This window comes from Stegodyphus dumicola, chromosome 5 (assembly GCF_044657685.1).
Source record: "Stegodyphus dumicola isolate Sdum_Otavi_A_Nest chromosome 5, ASM4465768v1".
Classification (NCBI taxonomy): domain Eukaryota; kingdom Metazoa; phylum Arthropoda; class Arachnida; order Araneae; family Eresidae; genus Stegodyphus; species Stegodyphus dumicola.
The window spans coordinates 85,303,405-85,323,849 of record NC_140772.1 but is presented as its reverse complement, the minus strand read 5'-3'; the positions used below and the strand labels follow the sequence as shown (position 1 = coordinate 85,323,849).

The following is a 20,445-nucleotide window of genomic DNA, read 5'->3' as shown; positions in this document are numbered from 1 at the left end:
TCATAAATGTCGGTTCACTTTTCAAACTGTTGCCACAAAATGTTAGAGTCCTGCATTATATTTGAAGAAATTAAATAATGAAAAATCTGCATAAATGTATGTATATTTCTCGTATTGTGATAAAACAACAGTACATAGAGTCATCGAATTTTGAATAACATAATCCTCCTATGAATATGAGCATGTGGAAGACCAAATTTGAAATTTGAAATTTGTTTTATGATCGATTTCCTATTTTTTAAAACTTTGACGAATTTTTGATTAACAAACTCAAGGATTTCAAAGCGAGCAATGGCAACGTTGTGCAGAAAAAACATTTTTATCTCCAGCGCGTGAGTCTCTGTATCGGAAATTCTAAAGATATGCTTGTTTTAAAACTATTTTGCGATATTGCTGTTGCACTGGATCTTATGGTTTAAGTGCGAGGAACATGATATTTAATAAAGAAAGGTAACTCACAAAATGTTAAAAAATGCCCCTTTGGACGTAATTTAAAATCTGAAACATTTCAGATTTTTTTTTTTTTTTTTTTTTTCCCATGCTTACATTAAAACTGTTTTACTGCAATTTATTTTACAGTTACTATTGGAAAAATATTTCTTTAAATAAGAAATTAGAAAGAAAATATTTCTTTAATATTTCTTCCCTTTTTTTATTTTATTTTTCTATGAAAAATATTTCTTTCAGGAAAAGAAATAAAATTCATTCGCTATCACAGTATGGCCAATTGCTGGTGCATTCAATTATCACACACGCATCAAAATGCTTTATTTTAAATAATTTATTCTATAATTAACATGAAAGAAAATATTTTTCAATATAAAATATATAACCAAAATTAAACTAATCTATCCTGTATGTGTGATTAATTCGTTTTGCAATTTTTGTCACACAATTACTAATACCTTTTTTCCAATATTACATTGCTGTTATTTTAATTTTGTATGTATATAAGAACTGCTCAGTTTAAATATTCTTCTTTCTCAAAAGATTTTGTTCTGTGAAAATAATTAAAAGGTAGTAATATTTTCATAATGGAAGTACTAAAGTAAAAATAATCAGTGTAGGTCTCCTGCAGTTGAAGTCCCTGTCAAACTAGCGTTTCGCCACATTTTAAATAGAAAACTAATAATAATCAATATCTCTTTTACAATATAAAAATGAGAATGCTATATGAACATTATTATTATTATTATTATTTTAAGTTTGCAAAGAAACAATGATTTTTTAATACTATAATAGGTTACAAAAGTACTATTCCATGAACAAACCATCAGTCTTATAGCATTGTTACTTTATAGCATAATACAATAATAATACAGTATAATTCTACTAACAAGCCCACCAGCCGCTGAGCGGTAGAGTCGCTGAACGCAGGTAGTTTGGTCCGAGGTTCGAATCCCGCGAATGAGCTGGCCGTCGTTTTCGTGGCTTTTCCTATGTGTAACGTGTATACGAGCCAGTTTCCCTTAGAAAGTTCTCACTTAGAAACCAGTTTTAAAATGTATTAAAATTACACACACACACACACACACACACAAAAAGAAAAGAAAAAAAAATCTGAAAGCCTTTGGATTTTATATTACTCCCAAAGGGCCATTTTTTTAATGTTTTGTGTGTTACCTTTATTTATTAAATATCATGTTTTTCGCACTTAAACCATAAAATTAAATTCAACAGCAATATCATATAATTTAAAAAAAGCATATCTTTAGAATTTCCGATACATAGTACCGCGCGCTAGAAATGAAAATGTTTTTTTTCGTACAATGTTGCCATTGCTCGCTTTGAAATCGTTGGGTTTCTTAATCAAAAACTCATGAATGCTTTACAAAGTATGATATATGAAATGGTTAATAATACAAATTCCCAGTTCCAAATTTGGGCCTCCAGATGCCTATATTAGGATGGAGGATTACGTTATTCAGAGTTTCATGGCTCTAGGTACCGTTGTTTTGTCACAGTGCGAGAAACATTCATACATTCTGCAGATTCCTCATTATTTAATTTTTTTAAATATAATAGAGTGCGATAATACATGGTGGCAACGATTTGAAAAGTGAAACGCCATTTATCGTGAAACGCCACAAAATGGCAAAATGAAATTAATAGCCCTTCTGGGCTAAAACTTATTTTTAAAAGTATCACACTAGTAGTAGTACAGCTACTGAAAATATATATATATATATAAAGCTATTTTATAGTTTTATAATTATTATCATTATTATTATTTTTTTAAAAATTTTTATTTTACAGTAGTGTGAATTTCGCGTAATAATGAACGACATTTTTGTGTCCACAGTATTATTCATAAGGTATTCAACTGTTAGATTTTAAAGTAAACATAATTCTTGCTGTACATAAATCAAGTAGAAGCTTATCGGATGTCTTTATTTGTATTAAATGAAGATGGTTTATGTGCTTGATAAACTTATTATCTTCTACATTTTTAAAGTGTACAATTACAATTTATATCTCTAATTTCAGGAATAGTGTAACCTTTCTTTCAGTAGAAATTGCGAAATTGCGTTCTTGTTTTCTGAATGTGGCTCCAAATACTCTCTCAGTTCATCGCAAATTAAAATAACTATAAATTTTGGCAATCTGAAATATACAATGAAAACATCTTTTGGCAGAGCAAAAGCATCAACATATTTTCTATAAATTCGCCACCGATTGAGAGATCTTCGACCGTATTCTTTGTTTAAATATGAAAAAATCAGCGGCGAAAACACATATAAAGCCATTGTCTACATAGTACGTCAACTGCACAACCCTGATTGACGACGCGGCAACACTTTTTCACACACTTTCGACAACTTCTGTACTCAGAGAATATAGGATGTCGGGCAGACTTGTTTTTTACTAGCAGCTACATCTGGCGGCCCACAACTTGCTGTCTACTCCCGTAGCGTAGAATAACCGTCCAGGAGTGTTCATGAGCTGTAGAATAATGCTATCAATGTATTTATAAAGTTTATAACTTATTAAGGAAATATTTCTGTTGATTTCATTGCACTTGCATAGTGCCAAAATTTATTTTTTTCACCCTTTTTGAGTTGCATGACTTTAACCAGGCCTTAGCTGTTCTATGCCATGAGATTTTTACAGTCAATTAGTTTAATGTTGAATCATTTTCTTTTATCTTTTGATGGTCATCAAGGAGCTCAGCTCACATTCCAGTTACACAGCTTAGCTTAGTGGCTGCAAATGAACACAGTTCACATTACAAATTTACGACTGGCAGATGTTGCATGTATTTGGGAGAAACAAAATTGTTTAATTTCACAATGTCAAAAGGTTGAGGAGTAATGAATTTCAGTATCTTAACTGCTTAAGAACCCTACTGTGAATCATTGATATTAATCATAAAACTATTGTTATTCTTGTGAGTATATTTTATTAAGATAAAATAGAACGCTGCTTTTTGTATGATTAACTAGCTTTATCTACAGGTGAAATAAATTGGCTGATGTTCCTTTGTTTATACAACATGCTGGCCATATCAGGGCAGCAGTTTGCTATGGGTCCATTCCTATTTTTACTTGATTATGCTGCTGTACATTGAGCCATATGCTACGAGTGTTTGTTTGCTGGCTGGATGTAACTTACTCAGACTTCTGATCTCAGTTTTGTAGAGCACCTTTGAGATGAATTGAAATATCATATGTGAAATAAACCACACCATCACACATTGGTAAGGCAAGTTGATCATACAAATATTAGTAGATATTCCTCTTCAGAGAGTAGGAGCTGTTATTGTAAGTGGAATTACACCATATTAATTTCTTGCTTTTTCCCAGGAGAACTGACATGTGAAGTTGATTGGGTATATACAGTACAAAGTCCGTAATCCGGACTTGTCAGGACTTTAGCGATTCTGGATTAGGGGTTTTTCTGGATTATAGATCATCAATTTAAATATGGTAAGATGGCATGCAGAAATTATACAATTAAAAATATGAAACCGTAATTTTTGAAATAAAGAGCAATTATGATCTAAAGAGTATCAAATTTTACAAAAAAAAAAAAGCTTAATTTATTTATTTACGTTATTAAACATTTCTTTCAATGGGCACATGCATATGTATGTGTATTCTTTACGTGCATGCCTAATGTATGCACATTCTTTATGCGCATGTGTAAAGTTTGTGGCTTTGAGGTCCAGATTATAGATCATTCCAGATAATGAATGTCTGGATTACGGACTTTGCACTGTATAATAAAATTCTCTGTTTTAAATTATAGAACATAACTAGTGTTGTAATTGGGATTAGTTAGCATTTTAAATATATGTAACTGCAGATTTCCTTTGATTTAAACTAATAATTTATATGTCTTTCTAATCATAATATTTGTATACAATTTGCTCACTTAATACTGTGTTTTAATTAGTAAATTATTTTCTTTATTTTTTATATTAGAAAACAATGGAAACATTGACAAGAGTCTTAGCTAAACAAGTATACTGTCTAGATTTAAATGACCTGCCATTAGACAGATTAAGTGAGCAAAAGATGAAGAAAAACCGAGGAATCAGGAAGACAATTATTGGAGCTTTAGATGAAAAATTTGATAAGACCAAATCTCAAAGTGAGCATGTAAATGATAAGTCCAGTTTCCTTGCTGGAAGTGTTTATGAAGATAGCTCATCACAGCTTACGGGTGTGCAAGTTTTCATTTTCAAAACTGTTTAATATTCTTAAAATTCTTCATTGTTATTGTTAAACTATTTCTTAATAAATAGATGCTTCATTATTATTTAAGGACATTAAATTTAGATCAAACTAATAAAGTTATTCCTTCATGTTTTTATTTTTGTTTTTGCCTTAAATTTTACTTTTGTGAATATTAAAGGTGATTCATACTTGATTTCATTTTCAAATGCAGAAGGAAGGTCAGCTGGGCATCAAGTCATGAGGACAAGGTCTGGTAGTGGAGATCATTCTCATAAGTTACATTCTTCTGAGGGTACTGGTATCCATAGAAGTGTTAGTGATAATTGTCTTTTTAAAGGTGAGGAATGAAAATAGTATTTTTTGAATGAAAACTATTTTTTAAAGTGTTACTAATGTTCTAAACAATTCTTCATATTAATTTATGTTGCAAAATTTTTCAGTTAATATATTTTATAGAATTATATGTTAACGAGTTGAAATATACTGAAAATCTGCTTAATATATCTTTGCTGAATGTAAATTTAAGTAGTATATTTACCTTTTATATTACAAACCACTTGTATGGTCAGCCGCTTAAAATAGTCACAAAAAGGAAGAGAGATATGATAATTTTAGCAAGCCCAGTTAGTGTAATTTCATAAAAACATTTAATATTTCCAATTAGATGTCTTGTGATATGTATTTTATTTAAATGAATCAGATTAAAAGTAGAAGAAAATATTCTTACCTGCTTTTAAATTCTTTGGTTTGTTAATGAGTGACAGATATCCATCTGTCATCTAAATTTGAAAATTAAATACCTTATGCTTTACTGAGTGGTAGCGTATTGATACATGAAAGATAAAAATCTTTTATTTCAAGCAGTGGCAACACATTGATTTTAAATAGCCAAGTTTGTTGATTAAGATTGTAAGATTCTTACATTTTGCTAAATGACAACAGTCTGGTGCATCAGAGGTAAAAGCTTTTTATATCAGACAATATTGCCTGCCTGCTTTTGAATCACTGAGTTTATTAATCAAGAATTCATTAAATTCATGCAAAATATGAAGTAAATGAAAAAAAATCAAAATTCAGGCTTTGAGCTACACATGTTAAAGTAGAAGACTGCATGCTCAGAATTTAGTGCTGCTGTCATTGTTTTCTCTCAATGGAAGGGACATACATACAGATTTTTTATTGTTAAATAATAGAGGTAGTTAAGATAAGCAGAGCAGGATTTTTACTGCAGAAATGCTAATATGGTTTTGATCCTCTGTTCTAAAATAATTCTGTACTACATGAGGTATGGATATTACATAATTTCTAAATGTGTCTAATAATATCTGGAACCAACGTATTGCAGCTAGATCTTGTGGTTATACTACTGCAATTTGAATTTGCTATTCCTGTGTATCCCAAATATGCTTGATTAGATATATATTAGGGTGCTGAAGAATGGAGGTTCTATTATGATGAAAGAAGAGACTTCAAGAAGAAAATTTGACTCAATAATTTACTACAATATTTAAGTAAATGACAGATCTAAATTTTCTGTATGTGGATGGGCTGCAGTGTTTCCAGAAAGCATTTTTTCTTTCCCAAAATATGATCTTCATCTGTCAGTTTATTTTAAACTGAAGCACATATTGATCTCACTACTAATGAAGGTAAATTATACCAACTGATAATACAATGTAACAGAAAGTATAAGTGATTGGGATAAAACACATTATTCTTGTCATTCAGTACCCCGTTCTGATTGGCTTAGGTGAACATGCATCACAAAATTCAGGCACCTGAGCTAATGTCCCATCTTGTGTGGAACTGCATGCATGATTGGACCATACCTTTTCCCCAGTTTACATGCTGAAAAAGATTTAATTCAGAAAAGGTTTTTAGTTTTGTGACAATAGCCTTTAGAAAAAGCCAAGCAATTCTCATTGTGAGAAGTACTGCTCTAATGTAGTGAGTAAGCCACATTAATGTGCTAGATTGGGAAGTTAGTACATCTGGTCGTGAAAACAATCATGCTAAACTGGTCATGTGATCATGAAGCTTGGAGACTGACTAGTAATAGAGCATGATCATTAATTTTATATATAATTTGGGGGAGGGAGCATTTTATTTAGTGGGTCTCAACACTCCTGAGTTTAGGGAGGGATTTTCTGAAGATCTAGTTCATGATTTCAAGTTTAACTTCCATGAGAATTTTGTTGATTTCATGGATATGATTGAAGAATTCCATAAATTCAATTATTTGAGTTTTATTATTGATAATGTTCTTGAATTCCTTGTAGTTAGCGGTTTTGTTACCATCTTTGAGTGTACTATTATTTGAGTTTAGGCTAGGCGTCTGCAACTGAAGTGCTTGTGAATAGCTGATGCATGCCTGGTTTAATTAAACTGCTGTTCTTTGGTATTTTTTAGGTAATTTAGGACATCTATGATGCAGTGCTGTTGTGATTTGATAGGTAGTTACTGAACATAGTCTTTGGAAAAGAAGAGCCTTTTGGGTGTGTGATTTCTATTCTGACAACTATGCCACTGAAGGATAGTATTTTTAATAGTGTATTTTTTGACAAATAGGGAGAATCACATGAGGTCTTTAAATTCATAAATTTTTTTCCATGTTTTTTCTTTCTGCTTTAGTTAAAGTGGGAATAATGGCATTGAAGCTTTAGTTTTTTGTCAGTGATTTTTTTTTTTTAAACTCTGAACTCTCTATTCGTGAGAGCTTGTTTTATGTTAGCTTTGTTGATGATGACAAGAAGTTCTCATTACTATTTTGATTGATCTCTTTTGTTTTGAATTTATGACATAATATTCAGTACCATTTTCAAGAAAAAAGGTAGTTAATATATGGCGGTCATTTTCTGTGTGAGGTAGAACTTTGAGGTTGTCTTCATTAATTTTTCTTAGAAATTTTGCTTCTTTTGAGTGAGCTTACTTAAAATTTGGCGTTAAAGAAAAATTACTCACTTGACACTACTGCTGGATTTGTGAACTTTTGGTTTTCTCAGGAGTTTTGTGATTATCAAGAATTTTGAATCTGTGTTCTGTGGGAATCAGTCTTATTATCATTCATTTTGGAGTATTTGGAAATTCTCATAGCGGGTAAAAATCCATTCTAATTGGGGTTAATGGTTATTTTCTTATGACTATCTTTTATCATGATGTACAATTTTGGGTTTCAGAAACTCAAAACTGTACATCAAGACAGATGAGTTATATGAATTGATCTATTTATTCCCTTTCCTTTATTACTACAGTTTGAAGATTTCATTAAATGGAGGATAGAAATGATATTATTTGTGACTATGTAATTGCTCTGAATTTTCATGATTACTATAGTTCGGAAGCCATTGATCATGCATGAACACCATCATTGTATTGTGGATAAATGAGAGAGGGTTCTTTAGTATGATGAATCATAAAGTACAGGGTGTCTATAATTAACCATTTTAGTCTTAGTGGGCACATATATCCCAGGGATTAGATTTCATACTCTATTAGGGGAAATAAAACCCCCACTTTTAAATTTGAGCATGCCGATTACTCGAGTTTTGATTTTTCCATCTTTTTTACTTCCTTGTACAAAGTAAAAAGAAAGTATTGTAATCGCGGCAAGTTTCAGGAAGCATATTTCAACGAAAATATCCATTTTGACCACTGTTGAATGCAATTTAACTATGTTTTTCCATGACATCTGTACAGAATAAAAGACTCTTTTCCTCCAAAAAAATTATAAAGCTGCTTTAAAATGAATTCTGAAGAGAATTTTTCGTGGCATCTGTACGTATGTATCTCGCATAACTCAAAAGCGAGTGCCCTCAGAATGTTGAAATGTTGTATGTAGGACTGCTATAGCATGTAGATGTGCACCTCGTATTTTGGTAGCAATTGGCCACACCAAACGTATATAAACATATTTATATATATATTTACTCTGTTACTCGGCTCAGTGATCTCAGTTTTTTTACTCTTATATGTCTGTAAATTGTGCATTTTTTTTTGCTTTAAAAATGATTGAATTATGTTGTTTTTGTCTTCCAGTTAAGGTTTTTATGCTTTAATAAACCTGCAAGCAATATTTGTACAGTTATCAGCAATGTAAATGCTGTTTAAGTGCAGTTAAGCCCAATTTTTAAATAACATGGTGGACATATTTGTTTACATTTGAAACAGCAGAATAGTACATTTGTTGCCATTCTAGATAGACTAAGCTTTGCAACAACAAAGATAATGCCCTCATTTATGATTGTGAATTAAATCTTGCTTAATCCTTTCTGGAATTTTTTGGAGGACGTAAGTGTTTAATATTTACTTTGTAATTTTTAGTATAGATATTTTGAGTTTTTATGTATTTTTGCCTTGTCGCGAAGTGAGAACTGAATTAATTGAATGAGAAATAATAAATCATCTGTAAAAAACTGTTTCTTTTTTGTTTTGTGTGCTTAATTTCTTTTATACATCATTCTAGATTTATTATAGTATTTGAATAGAACATGCAGCAACGATTAGATAATTCTTGAAATGATGTAAATTTTGTGCATTATGAGTTATAATATGAACAAAATATAACGCTGTTAAGTGAACCTGGCGCCAGAGTGTCACTATGGTAAACAAATGTAGTGAATTTTAAAGAGTGCATTTATTCTACTGTGGTTTATGCACTATCGACGGAGTAGGTTTAATTCCATCCAATATGTTGAAATGAAATGTAAAAAAAAAAAAGCGTATAATTTAATATTCCGTGCAAGGAAGTCATATGGTGTACACATAAGATTTTTTTTATTTTGCAGTAAGTACAATTATATTTAAGGCATACTTAGTATGAAATAGTTCTCATTACCCAAGTAGCACACGACGTTGCTAACTGGTCCGAGAGGTTACAAAGTGGTCGTGGTAACTTCTACGACGTCTTTACAACGTTGCAAAGACGCAAATTATTTGCCATTGCATCTTGGCAATTTGACGATGTCACTGAAACATCATGATATGACCGCTTTTAGATGTGGTCGTTTTAGCAATTTTCTCATAATTCATCAGCATTATTTTTAGAATGAAAAGAGACTAAATCTGCCCTTTCAAGAATCTGAAGTCCGCATAAGAGTTACTTTGCAATGTTCCATTACTTTATTTCATCTAAATATATCAATCTAAGGTAGATTCATCTAATGAAATATAAATTTAATATAAATACTTTTGAATTATCAAGTTTAATTAGTACTAAAATTATGTGCTAAATTATTGTTTAAAATTTTGTTAAAATAATTAATACTTAAAATATTTTTTATAAATATTATAGCAAAATATTTAAAAAGGAAACTAACCTATAAAGTAAGTTATTAAGTTATGCATTTTATATATTTTAAAAAGTCATGTTTCTGAAATCAATGCAAATCACATGTTAGCAATTGCTTCACTACTGAAATATGACTTTATTTATTATTTTTGAAGTAAGGAAAAATTTAGTTGAATTAATATAGTGACAGAACGGAAAAATTAATTAAAAAAGAGAAAGAAATTTTAATACTTTTCATGGAAAACAACAAAATTAATGGATTTGATAAATTACTAATAAATGTTGGCATGAAAATTAGAGAAACTGTACATTGCTCTTTAACCAGTGACATTTCATGCACATTATTTCCTTTACTGGATGCTTAATAAACAGACGTCTTGAGGTTTTGTGCTCTTTGGCTTACTGCCAAATTTGAAGTTCATAGTATGCAGAAGTTCAAGTTCGAAGAATTTAATTGCGAAGTTACTTGAAAGCTAGACTTTCTAGTTGAGTAGCGAATAGCGGTAAACGAAATGGAAAGATTCCAGCAGTAATTTGGTAAAGGTGCAATCTGTAAGGCATTTGAAAAGACTGACTTCATGTGTGAAATTGAATCAAGCAATGACTGATATAAATAATATTGCTTATATTAAAAGTAGATATCAGTATCACTGTCAGTCAAAGAAAGCACTGTGAATCTTCTCATTGTTCTGTCCCTATCTACTTACTTCAACTGTCTTCAGCAAGTGAATTTGCATTGTTGTGAGCTCCTGTTTGGAAGCCTGTGAATTGAGGAAAACTCATCGTGAGAATGCGGAATTTTTGCTTATTTTGTTTGTGAATATGTGCTCTACAAGAAGACACCAAAATTTTGGATATATCATTTAAAAAATATTGAATGCAATGAGCTACAATGCTAACCATGAATATAGTGTTCGTGAAATTGTGTTCTGTTTCAGCGTTTTATCTGTTGCGGGTGATTAAAAAGGTATATGGTGGTTTTTGCCTCGGTTATAACGTCTTAAGTGCTATATCGTATATCATTCATATTAATGTATTATTGTGTTCATACTGAAAGGTTTGTTCTCAGAATTAATTCATATAAAACCAAAAATATCATACAACGGTAAGGTACTTTTTGGTTTTGCTGCAAATGCAATCGGTGTAGAAGCAACAACAATTCAAGCTGTTATGGTATGTTCATCATTGTCAAAATACAAATAAATTATTGGACTGGTACCTGTACTTGATATGACTGCTGAAGATGAATTAGATATATGTAACAGCAAGAAGCAGTACATTTAAAATTAATAATAATGCACATTCTATACTATGTTGTCTTTTGTATAGTATGCTGAAAAGGTTAATGATTTTAAATAGTGTATGAAATGTATGAGCGAAAAAATAGTGTTAAAGAAACATTAGCATTTCTATAAAATATTGCAATCTGTAATTATGTTATATTTAATTGTCTAATATTAAAAAACACTAAATATTTTTTATTGATTGAAAATTGCAGTATTATGTATTACTTTTCATTTGGTATCTATTTTTCCAAACACTCTGTAGTAATTCGCACTTTTTTAAATATTGCCATTATTGTATGTTTATTAGATTATCTCAATAAATGAATGTTGGAAATTAGGTTTTATGTTTTATTAAATGTATTTTCTATTGCCATTATGTATGTTTATTAGTTTATCTCAAGAAATGAATGTTGGAAATTAGGTTTTATTCATCTCAATAAATGAATATTGGAAATTAGGTTTTATTTTTTATTAAATTTAAGTATATTCTATTTTCTTTGCTTACTTTTTATGTGCTTGTGATAGCAAAGAAATTCATAATAGAAACAAAAAGTTTCAGCATGTGCTATTTAACATACTTAGCTTATTATCGTATACTATATTATTTAAATTATTTCTGTTCAGTAACAAAAGGAAAGTTATTGATTATAAAAAGTGCATGAAATAACCATTGTAATCTACCACTATTCTAAAATGTAGATACTAAAAATAAGTAAATACATTAACGTATGATCAAAAGAAATGGTGTTAAGAAACATCAGTATTACTAGTAAATACTGCAGTCCATAATTATTGCACTTTTAATTGCTTACTGTTTAAAAAACACAAATAATTTTTTATTAATTGGAAATTTTAGTTCCATTACCTTCCATCTGATATTTATACTTTCAAACACTACTAGTTCATGTTTTTTCTTAAATAGTGCTGTCATGTATGTTGTTTGTTAGGTTATTATTTCATTTTAGATACGAATATGGGAAGTTTTTTTTTGGTTATTAGATTTAGGTATATTTTTGTATGAAATATTTTTATCACATTTATTAACTGCTTTATACAATCTTTCATTTGCATATCTTGGAGATATAGAAGTTAATGGTTATATTTTTTGCTATGAAAGGCAAATAAATTTATACTTGAGTTCAGGTAAAATACTGATTAAGTTACCTTAAGAACCGCCTCCTAATTTATCATGACAGGGGCAATTTTCAATGTCTCTGAGATTTAACAGAAATAAATGTGATAATGCTGTTATAATCAGAAACACTCTTTTTTTTTTTTTACCCACATATATAGCTTTACTTTTATTTAAGTCTAATTGAGTGTTATTTACTTAAAACCTACTATTAATGTTATATATTTATAATAACCACTTTCATAATTACTCTCACTTAAGGAAAAAAAATTATGAAATCTTAATTAATTGTAACTTAGAATTTAAGTTATGAAATCTTAAATAATCATAACTTAGAAATTAAGTTATTTAAAATATATAGTTTAAAGTACTGGAAATAATTAACCTATAAGCTATTATTAATTATGCATATTTAGTCTAAAGAGAAATTTAAAAGCTATAGTTTAAAGTGCTGAAAATAATTAAGGCTATTATTAATTATGCATATTTAGTCTAAAGAGAAAAAATTGTATTATCTTCTGGTTTTCAGGAAATGATAAAATATTTAATCTTTAGATAAATACAAGGAATACAAAATTTTAAAAAGAAGAAAAATATATTAATTATTAAATTTATTTTTCTGCATAAATCATTATGTAACACAAGGACATAATAACGACATTTTCACAACTGTTGCAAAAAGGTGGAATTTGGCGAACATTTAGGCATCTTTAAGACTTCGTGATACAATGCTTTCACAACCAAAGTATCACCTGCGAAAGACGCAATAACGACATCTATGCGACAAAAACCTCATCTGCAAAGACGTAATAAAGACGTCTTTGCAATGGTTGCAAAACAGTGGATGTTCGCGGACATCTGGGCGTATTAAAGACGACATATTACAACGTTTTTGAAATGACATCCACGACGAGTTTGCAGCGCCATTACGGCGTTGCTGTGCTACTTGGGTAAATAATAATTTAACATTTTTAATGTTAGATTCAAAAAATTTTGAATAAATTCTTTTTGTATGATAAAGTGTCTCAATCATATTTAACAGTGGGCTAATATGTCCCACCAATGATCAAATTACTACATACTGATACATTATGTTGGTTTTTATGAAACTGTATGAACTGATGCATGTGACAGGGTTTGTTTTGTAATATTCAAATTATATATTATTGTAAATATTAGTTTTATTTTCAGAAAAAGGGTAATATCCTATACAATTGGGACATATTGTCCCATGAGATTTCCAGAAAATGGGAAAAGTTAAAAACTTTAAACTCATTTTACACTTCTTTTAGTATATCAACATTAAATTAAACTACTTTTCATAGTTAAATTTTGGTTTGGTTTATTAGATTACGGCAAAAGCACTTGAGGACTATCTGCCTTAAAGGAGGGATGCCTTCATGGAGGACTTTTTAAGGGAAACTGGCTCGTATACATGTTACACATGGGGAAAACCACGAAAACACCCATGCAGCCAGCCCGTTCGCGGGATTCGAACCTCGGACCGAACTACCAGTGTTCAGCGACGTTACCGCTCGGCCGCTGGTGGGCCTCATAGTTAAATTTTAATCATGCAATAAGTTTCATTATTTGAAATGATTGAAGGCCATCATTGTATTGTGGATTAATGAGAAAATGGTTCTTTAGTGTGATGAATACTGAATTACTAGGTGTCTATAAATAAAGGACCCTACTTCAAAGCTGTCTACAAATAAAACTAGTGATCAGAAAATTGTAAAATTTTGGGGCAAACTTAATGAAGGGGTGAGAATTTCATTCAGCGAAAGAAGAAAACTTGTCTGCAGAAGGACAAGGTTGTACTTCAGGTCGTAACGGACACAGCTTCAAAATTTTAGGCTAGCACATTGTCTAGCATATAGTAGAGGTGCTGGATATACCATGTTCAGTTGTCCTTGAGATCTTCATAATATCCTCTGATATTATTCTTACAGACTTCTAGTGCATCAGTTGCTTCCACAAGATTTTGATACTTGACTCTGGTTTTCTCTTCATTTTTTTTTTTTTTTTTTTTTTGCTCATTTTGAAGTTGATACAGAATGAATGACCTTGGAATATCCTCTGGACAGACGAAACGCATTTTCATTTGGACGGGGCAGTGAATACTCGCAACTGTCGAATTTGGAAATCAGAAAATCTCTGCTCTGTCTTAGAGCTTCCATTGCATTCATCAAAAGTGATGGTATGATGTAGATTTTCTGCGTCATTTATTCTTGGCCCGTACTTCTTCGATGAGCTAAGTTCCACAGGTTCCAGTGACATGCCTTCCTAATCCCCAGACCTCAATCCACGTGATTTATGGTGCTGGGGACATTCGAAACATCTGTTTAGGTGTGAAATCCAAGAACTTTACCTGATCTTAAAGCCAGCATTTCATGCCATTTGCTAAATATTTCCTAGCACACATCTCGGTCAGCTGTGGAACATGCCATTTTGCAATACCAGATGATAGCTGAAAATAATGGCCATCGTGTGGAACATGTTTTTTTGTAAGAAAATTTGTAAAATTACAAAACTATTGTAAAAGTGTGGCTGTATGTATGATTTATTAATACCACAATTATCTGATCACTGATTTCATTAGTAGGCAGCTTTGAAATAGAATTTTTTAATTATAGACACTATGTGTAAGATGTCTAGCAGGTATATTTGGATCTAGTGGATGTTTGGTGCTTGTATTTACAGAAGTTACTGTGTTAACAGTGGAATTTAGAGATTTTAGCATAATGGTTTAGCTGTTCCCTCTTTTTCATAGTTTAGACATAGCTCTTTAGTTGTCCATGAATTCCTAAATCTACCACAGGATTCAGGTCAGCAATGTCTTTCCATCATGGAAACTGCCTAGATGTACTTTTTTGTAGTTCAACATGATAGCATTATCTATTCACAGAGCACGTTTGTAGTTTGAAAATGTGTAAGAGATCAATTAACCTCTCTAAAGTCATGACCTCAATCCTGTAGAACATATATGTAGGAATCTCGAGCACAGTTGCATTTCAGAAATATTTGACTAACTCCATTTGTCAATTGTTGTCAATTTGTTCCAATTCCAGGGAGAGCATTGGAGATTTTTCACATCTCCTGCTTCAAAATAATATAGTTAACCCTTTCATGCCGACTGCCAGTAATAAAAATGCTCATTTGCATGCTGGTGTGCAAGAACATTTTCTTGTCCACCTCTGGCTGTCACACATTTGTGCCAGTGTCTTGGAATATTTTAAAGACCACCAGATGGCATCCTGTGTCCATTACTTTTGAACTTTTAGTTAGAAAACAGTTTTAGGATCCTAACCTTTAATTTGATCACATTCTATATAATGTTGGTATTAGTTGTTGTGGAGGAAGAGGGAAAGCATAATGTAAAGAAACATAGCTCGGTTCTTTAATTCACCATCTGATATAAACATTTGTATTTCTGATATCTCTTCAAATTCTTTTTTTATTCTTTTTTCTCTACTATACTATGTTTCTCCACTATACTGCATTTAGGGTTACTGTGTAGGGGTTCTATTATGCTTTTATTGCATATGTTTCATGTACTTTCCTTTTTATTTTAGAAAGCCTTGACTTTAATATGTTGTGCAAGCAGTATTTATTAGAAAATATATATACATGCATGGTAAATGAGCCAATTAGTGACATGGATGAGAGTGATGATTCATTTTCTAAAGAGTTATTTAGTTTCTCGAGAGAGAGAGCGGTATTTCTTTCAAATTCCAGCAAGGGCATTGCACATTATTCGTATTTCTTGTTTTTAAAAACTTACTCTGCACATTGGAGAGGATGCATGGAAGTAATGTCGTCCAATTATGGTTTAATCATGCCAGCCATGTCTGTGAACACAAGCATAAATATGCCATTCGGACCAACTTATTGATGAAATAGGGTGGATGGACATGAATCATGTAGTAGGGATTTTTCCATTCTTATTTTTTCCCTATTTATTTTCACTGCATTCAAAGAACACAGATTTAAGGAAGCAGAAAATTACTTTCAAGTAATCTAAGATCATATGCTGCTAATCATTTGTAATTAACTATTTCATTACATTGTATTTGTGCATTTATATATTGGTAAAAGTGTCAGGGTTTTCAAAGCTTAATTTTGCTATACAGTCAAAAGTCGTTAATTCGGACACCCATAATCCGGACCTCAAAGCTAAAAACTTTATGCGCATGCGTGGCATTTGATGCTAAAGCAAAGGTTAAGGTTTAAAGAAATTAAACATTTAGCAGTAGTAGCAATAAAAGCTTCCTGAGATATGTTGTGCAGACATTGAAGACAATAAAAGATTTTGAACTTAACCAATTTATTAACAATATAATAAAGAATAAAAACACAAAAAATAAATGTCAACAATATTAAAATTAAACAATTAAAAATATGAAACCGTAATTTATGAAATAAACAGCAATTATGATCTAAAGGGTATCAAAATTTACAAAAAGAAAAAGCTAAATATTTATTTGTTTACTTTATTAAACATTTCTTTCAATGTAAGTTGTTTAATTTGCTTCGTTTCATGTGATAATACTTTCTCTTTAATTCTATTAAACAGACATAATTTCTTGTTTACTTACAAAGTTCCGCTGTTCAAGTCCTATAATTGCTGTGTCGAGAATATCGGCTAATTTGTCAATCGAAATTTTTTCGTTTTCAATAACCTCTGAGTCACTTTCTTCACTATCAGAAGCGAATTATAATGAGGAGGAACTTGATTTAAATCATATCAAAGACTGAGTACATCGAGATGAAATACTACATTTAGTAAAGAATTATAAGCCAAATAAAATAAAAACATCTGCTCTGAAGATAAGGATAGTGCTGACAGATCAACTTCCAATTCATTGCGCGCCGTGTCGTTTCCCTCCCCCCGCAGAGCAGTGTGAAATTGATAAACATATTTCGGAATGATTAGATAATCAAAGGATATATGCCTTTATCCATTTTTTGCAGCAATTCCTTTTTTTGTTTGATGGACGTCGAAACATACTTTCACTTTGTAGATCCTTTGAAAGCTCCAGCATCGGAAAATGTATTCGACATAATCCAAAGTTCAAGCTTACTTTTATAAAATTGCTCTAACAGTCTGCAAAAAATAATAAGCCGGATCCAATTCGAAGATTAAGGAACAACGCAATCTGCAACATTAACTGAAATAAATAATTAGATAGTTTTAGCTTATACCGTCCATTTTACATTAAACGTGCATGCGTAAACGTATTATGCGCATGCGCACATGTATATTCACACCCGTAAAGGTCTTATGCGCACGTGTAAACGCCTATGCGCATGCGTGAATGCCACGCTTTGAGTTTTAGCTTTGAGGTCCGGATTATAGATCATTCCGGATTATGGGTGTCCGAATTAACGACTTTTGATTGTACTTACTACTGGGATTCCCATTTTACAATGCCGGGAATCCCCATTCTTGTTGTTGCCAGCAGATTTACCAAAGGAATGAGATTAAAAAATGACTTCAAATATATGTATTTGTGTATATGCAGCCGAAAATACATTTTGACCAAGTTTTTGAAATCTGTTAATTTTTAAACCGTGTAAAACCGAAATCATTTAAAACAAGTACCATGTAAATTAAAGGATAGGTAAATATAAAAATTAATGATTATTACAGTTATCTAATAATGATACAATAGAATTATTGCAATTAATTATTTTGATTTTTGTTTGATTTTGGGGACAGAATCTGTATGCATTAATATACATAGTTGAAGTGTGGGGGGAAACCAAATTATTTTTTTTAAAAAAAGAAAGAAAATAATTCTTGCATAAAAGATCACAGTATTGGCAAAATATCAGGGGCGACCCCACTCAAATGTGGTAGGTACCTTTTTTTCTTTTTTTAAAACTACAGAAAGAATATTTCTGCTAAAAAAATGTAACTCCATTATTTTGAGAGATCTTATTTTTAAAAGTAAGTGATACAATATGCACTGTTCACTTAAAATTTGTACGTTCTGGATGGGGGGGGGAACAGCATTTTTGGATTTCAGCATTGCACATCAATGTAAATCTTCATTTCTTTCTGTGAATGTGAAATAAAATCATGAAAGATGGCTGACTACAGGATCACACACTGACACAGAGACTTTACTTTCTCAGTACATTTCCTCTGTCTGGAGAGGAACAAACTTTCATGTTGTACCTCCTCACCTTGCAGCATATAATTAACGCAGCATGCAGCACTTCTGGAGAATCATAAGCATTTGTGAAAAATGGCAGCCAAGGTTGCGTTTGACATGGTAGAATCATGCTTTCTGTTAAGGGCCAACCTCTAAGGATGATAAGTGTAGATAGACCTTTTGAACACTCTGAATATATAAATTAAGCAATATCATTCTTTTGCATGTGGGCACTCATATGCATTGATATGAACTTCATTGTTGTAATCTGTGAATGCATATATTTGTTCCTGGCCTGTGAGTAATAATAATGCACAGTAGAGGAAGCTTCATTGGTGTAGCTTTTGAAGGTTTACATGTGCTCATGGCCTGTGAATAATTAATAGAAAAAGATTAAGCCTTTGTTATTAGGATGGCCAATATAATGACTGTTATGGTTATAGATTAGAAAAAAAATATTCTGTATGCTTCCCCTTCCCTTTTTATAACTGAGTGAGCATTATCATCAAAGAAAATTGTTTTTCTCTTTTTTTTCTTCTCTTAATTGCTGTTGGCTGGTTAATATATCTTTTTAAAAATGAGTCTACTTACACATTAACTTTTTATTGCATATTGGAAGTAATCTGAAAAACTCCACCTCTGTAAGTATCTTAGATATTAGAGCCCATCATGGGAAGATTAATAGGTATTTCTTTATACTTGAATTTATACAGTTGGTTTTCAACAAGTTCAGAAACTACTGATGCTAATTAAATTGAAAAGTCAGCTTTTTAATCTTTGCAGTTTAATAAATACAAACCCATTTTATCTTGCATAGCTGTTAAAATATGAAAAGTCTACCTGTCTGTCTGTAGTATTTATTATTTCTGTTTTCATTCCGAATGTATACAGTGCTTCTTCATTAATTATTTGAAACTAAAAGGCTAGCTCTTGCCTAGCTGTTGCTTGTGGCACTTCTGTAATCTTATTTGTAGTCGATATTGAGTTTCTTTTGATTTTTAGTGATGTAGTGTGTGTGTGTGTGTTAATCTAAATTTCAAAGCATTTGGTTGCTATTTTAAGTATTTATATTTACAAAAATACTGAATTTACATCAAAATTTTTTATGTATTCTTCCCAGGTTCTGTTCACACGAAAGGGCAAGGAACTATTTATATACCTGCACAGAAACAAGTTTTTATCACAGGTAATAATTTTTTAATTTTTTATGGTAGATTGTGGTCCTAAGTTGTTTCCTTTTTTTTTTTTTTTTTTTTTTGTCTTTATGTTGCCACATGCAAATTTACAAATTTACCATGATTTGGTCCTTATCAGTTATACAGGATCATATTTTATTGTCAGTAATTTTTTGGTGATATAATGTCTCCAGGGACATTCTTATAACTTTTTGTTATATTATATCTTTATTCTTATATCTGTTTCGTATCTCCAGTTGTTTGGTTGCTAAGAAGTATATCACAAGCAACAGTCATGTACATTTTTTCTTCTAATCTCAGTACGACAATTTTCCTTCCTACTTTTTCATCTTTAGGAGGTAAATGTTAATTAATAATGTCAAGCAAGTATAGCTCACAGAATTTGCCGCTGATAGACTTAAAGCCATCTTTCAAAAGTTTTGTGCCCATTATCAGTCAGGTGATAAAGACCACTGAACATTGGTTGTTCAATTTGGTTTCAAATCCTGACAAGTGAGTTGGTTGCATTGATGTTTTTGTGGTTTTCCCCTTGCATGACATGAATACAAGCCAGTTCCTTTAAACTGTCCTCCACAAAGGCATCCATTTCCTTAGGCTGATAGCCGTCATGTGCTATGCCATGATCCAGAAAATACAATCCAAGAGGTTGGTAGGGTTACTTAAATGTCACTGGAGATATTTTGTTGTCAAAAATGTTCTTTGCA

General features: G+C 31.1%; 1 protein-coding gene across 1 annotated transcript in view; it reads left to right on the top strand.

Moving 5' to 3' along the window:
* Positions 1 to 20,445, top strand: part of LOC118191670 (ral GTPase-activating protein subunit alpha-1) — a 209,439-nt gene that overhangs the window by 79,420 nt on the left and 109,574 nt on the right. The window contains 3 exon segments of the mRNA XM_085816841.1: positions 4,425 to 4,665; positions 4,891 to 5,016; positions 19,666 to 19,731. Of these exon segments, the coding sequence (XP_085672967.1) occupies positions 4,425 to 4,665; positions 4,891 to 5,016; positions 19,666 to 19,731 (433 nt within the window).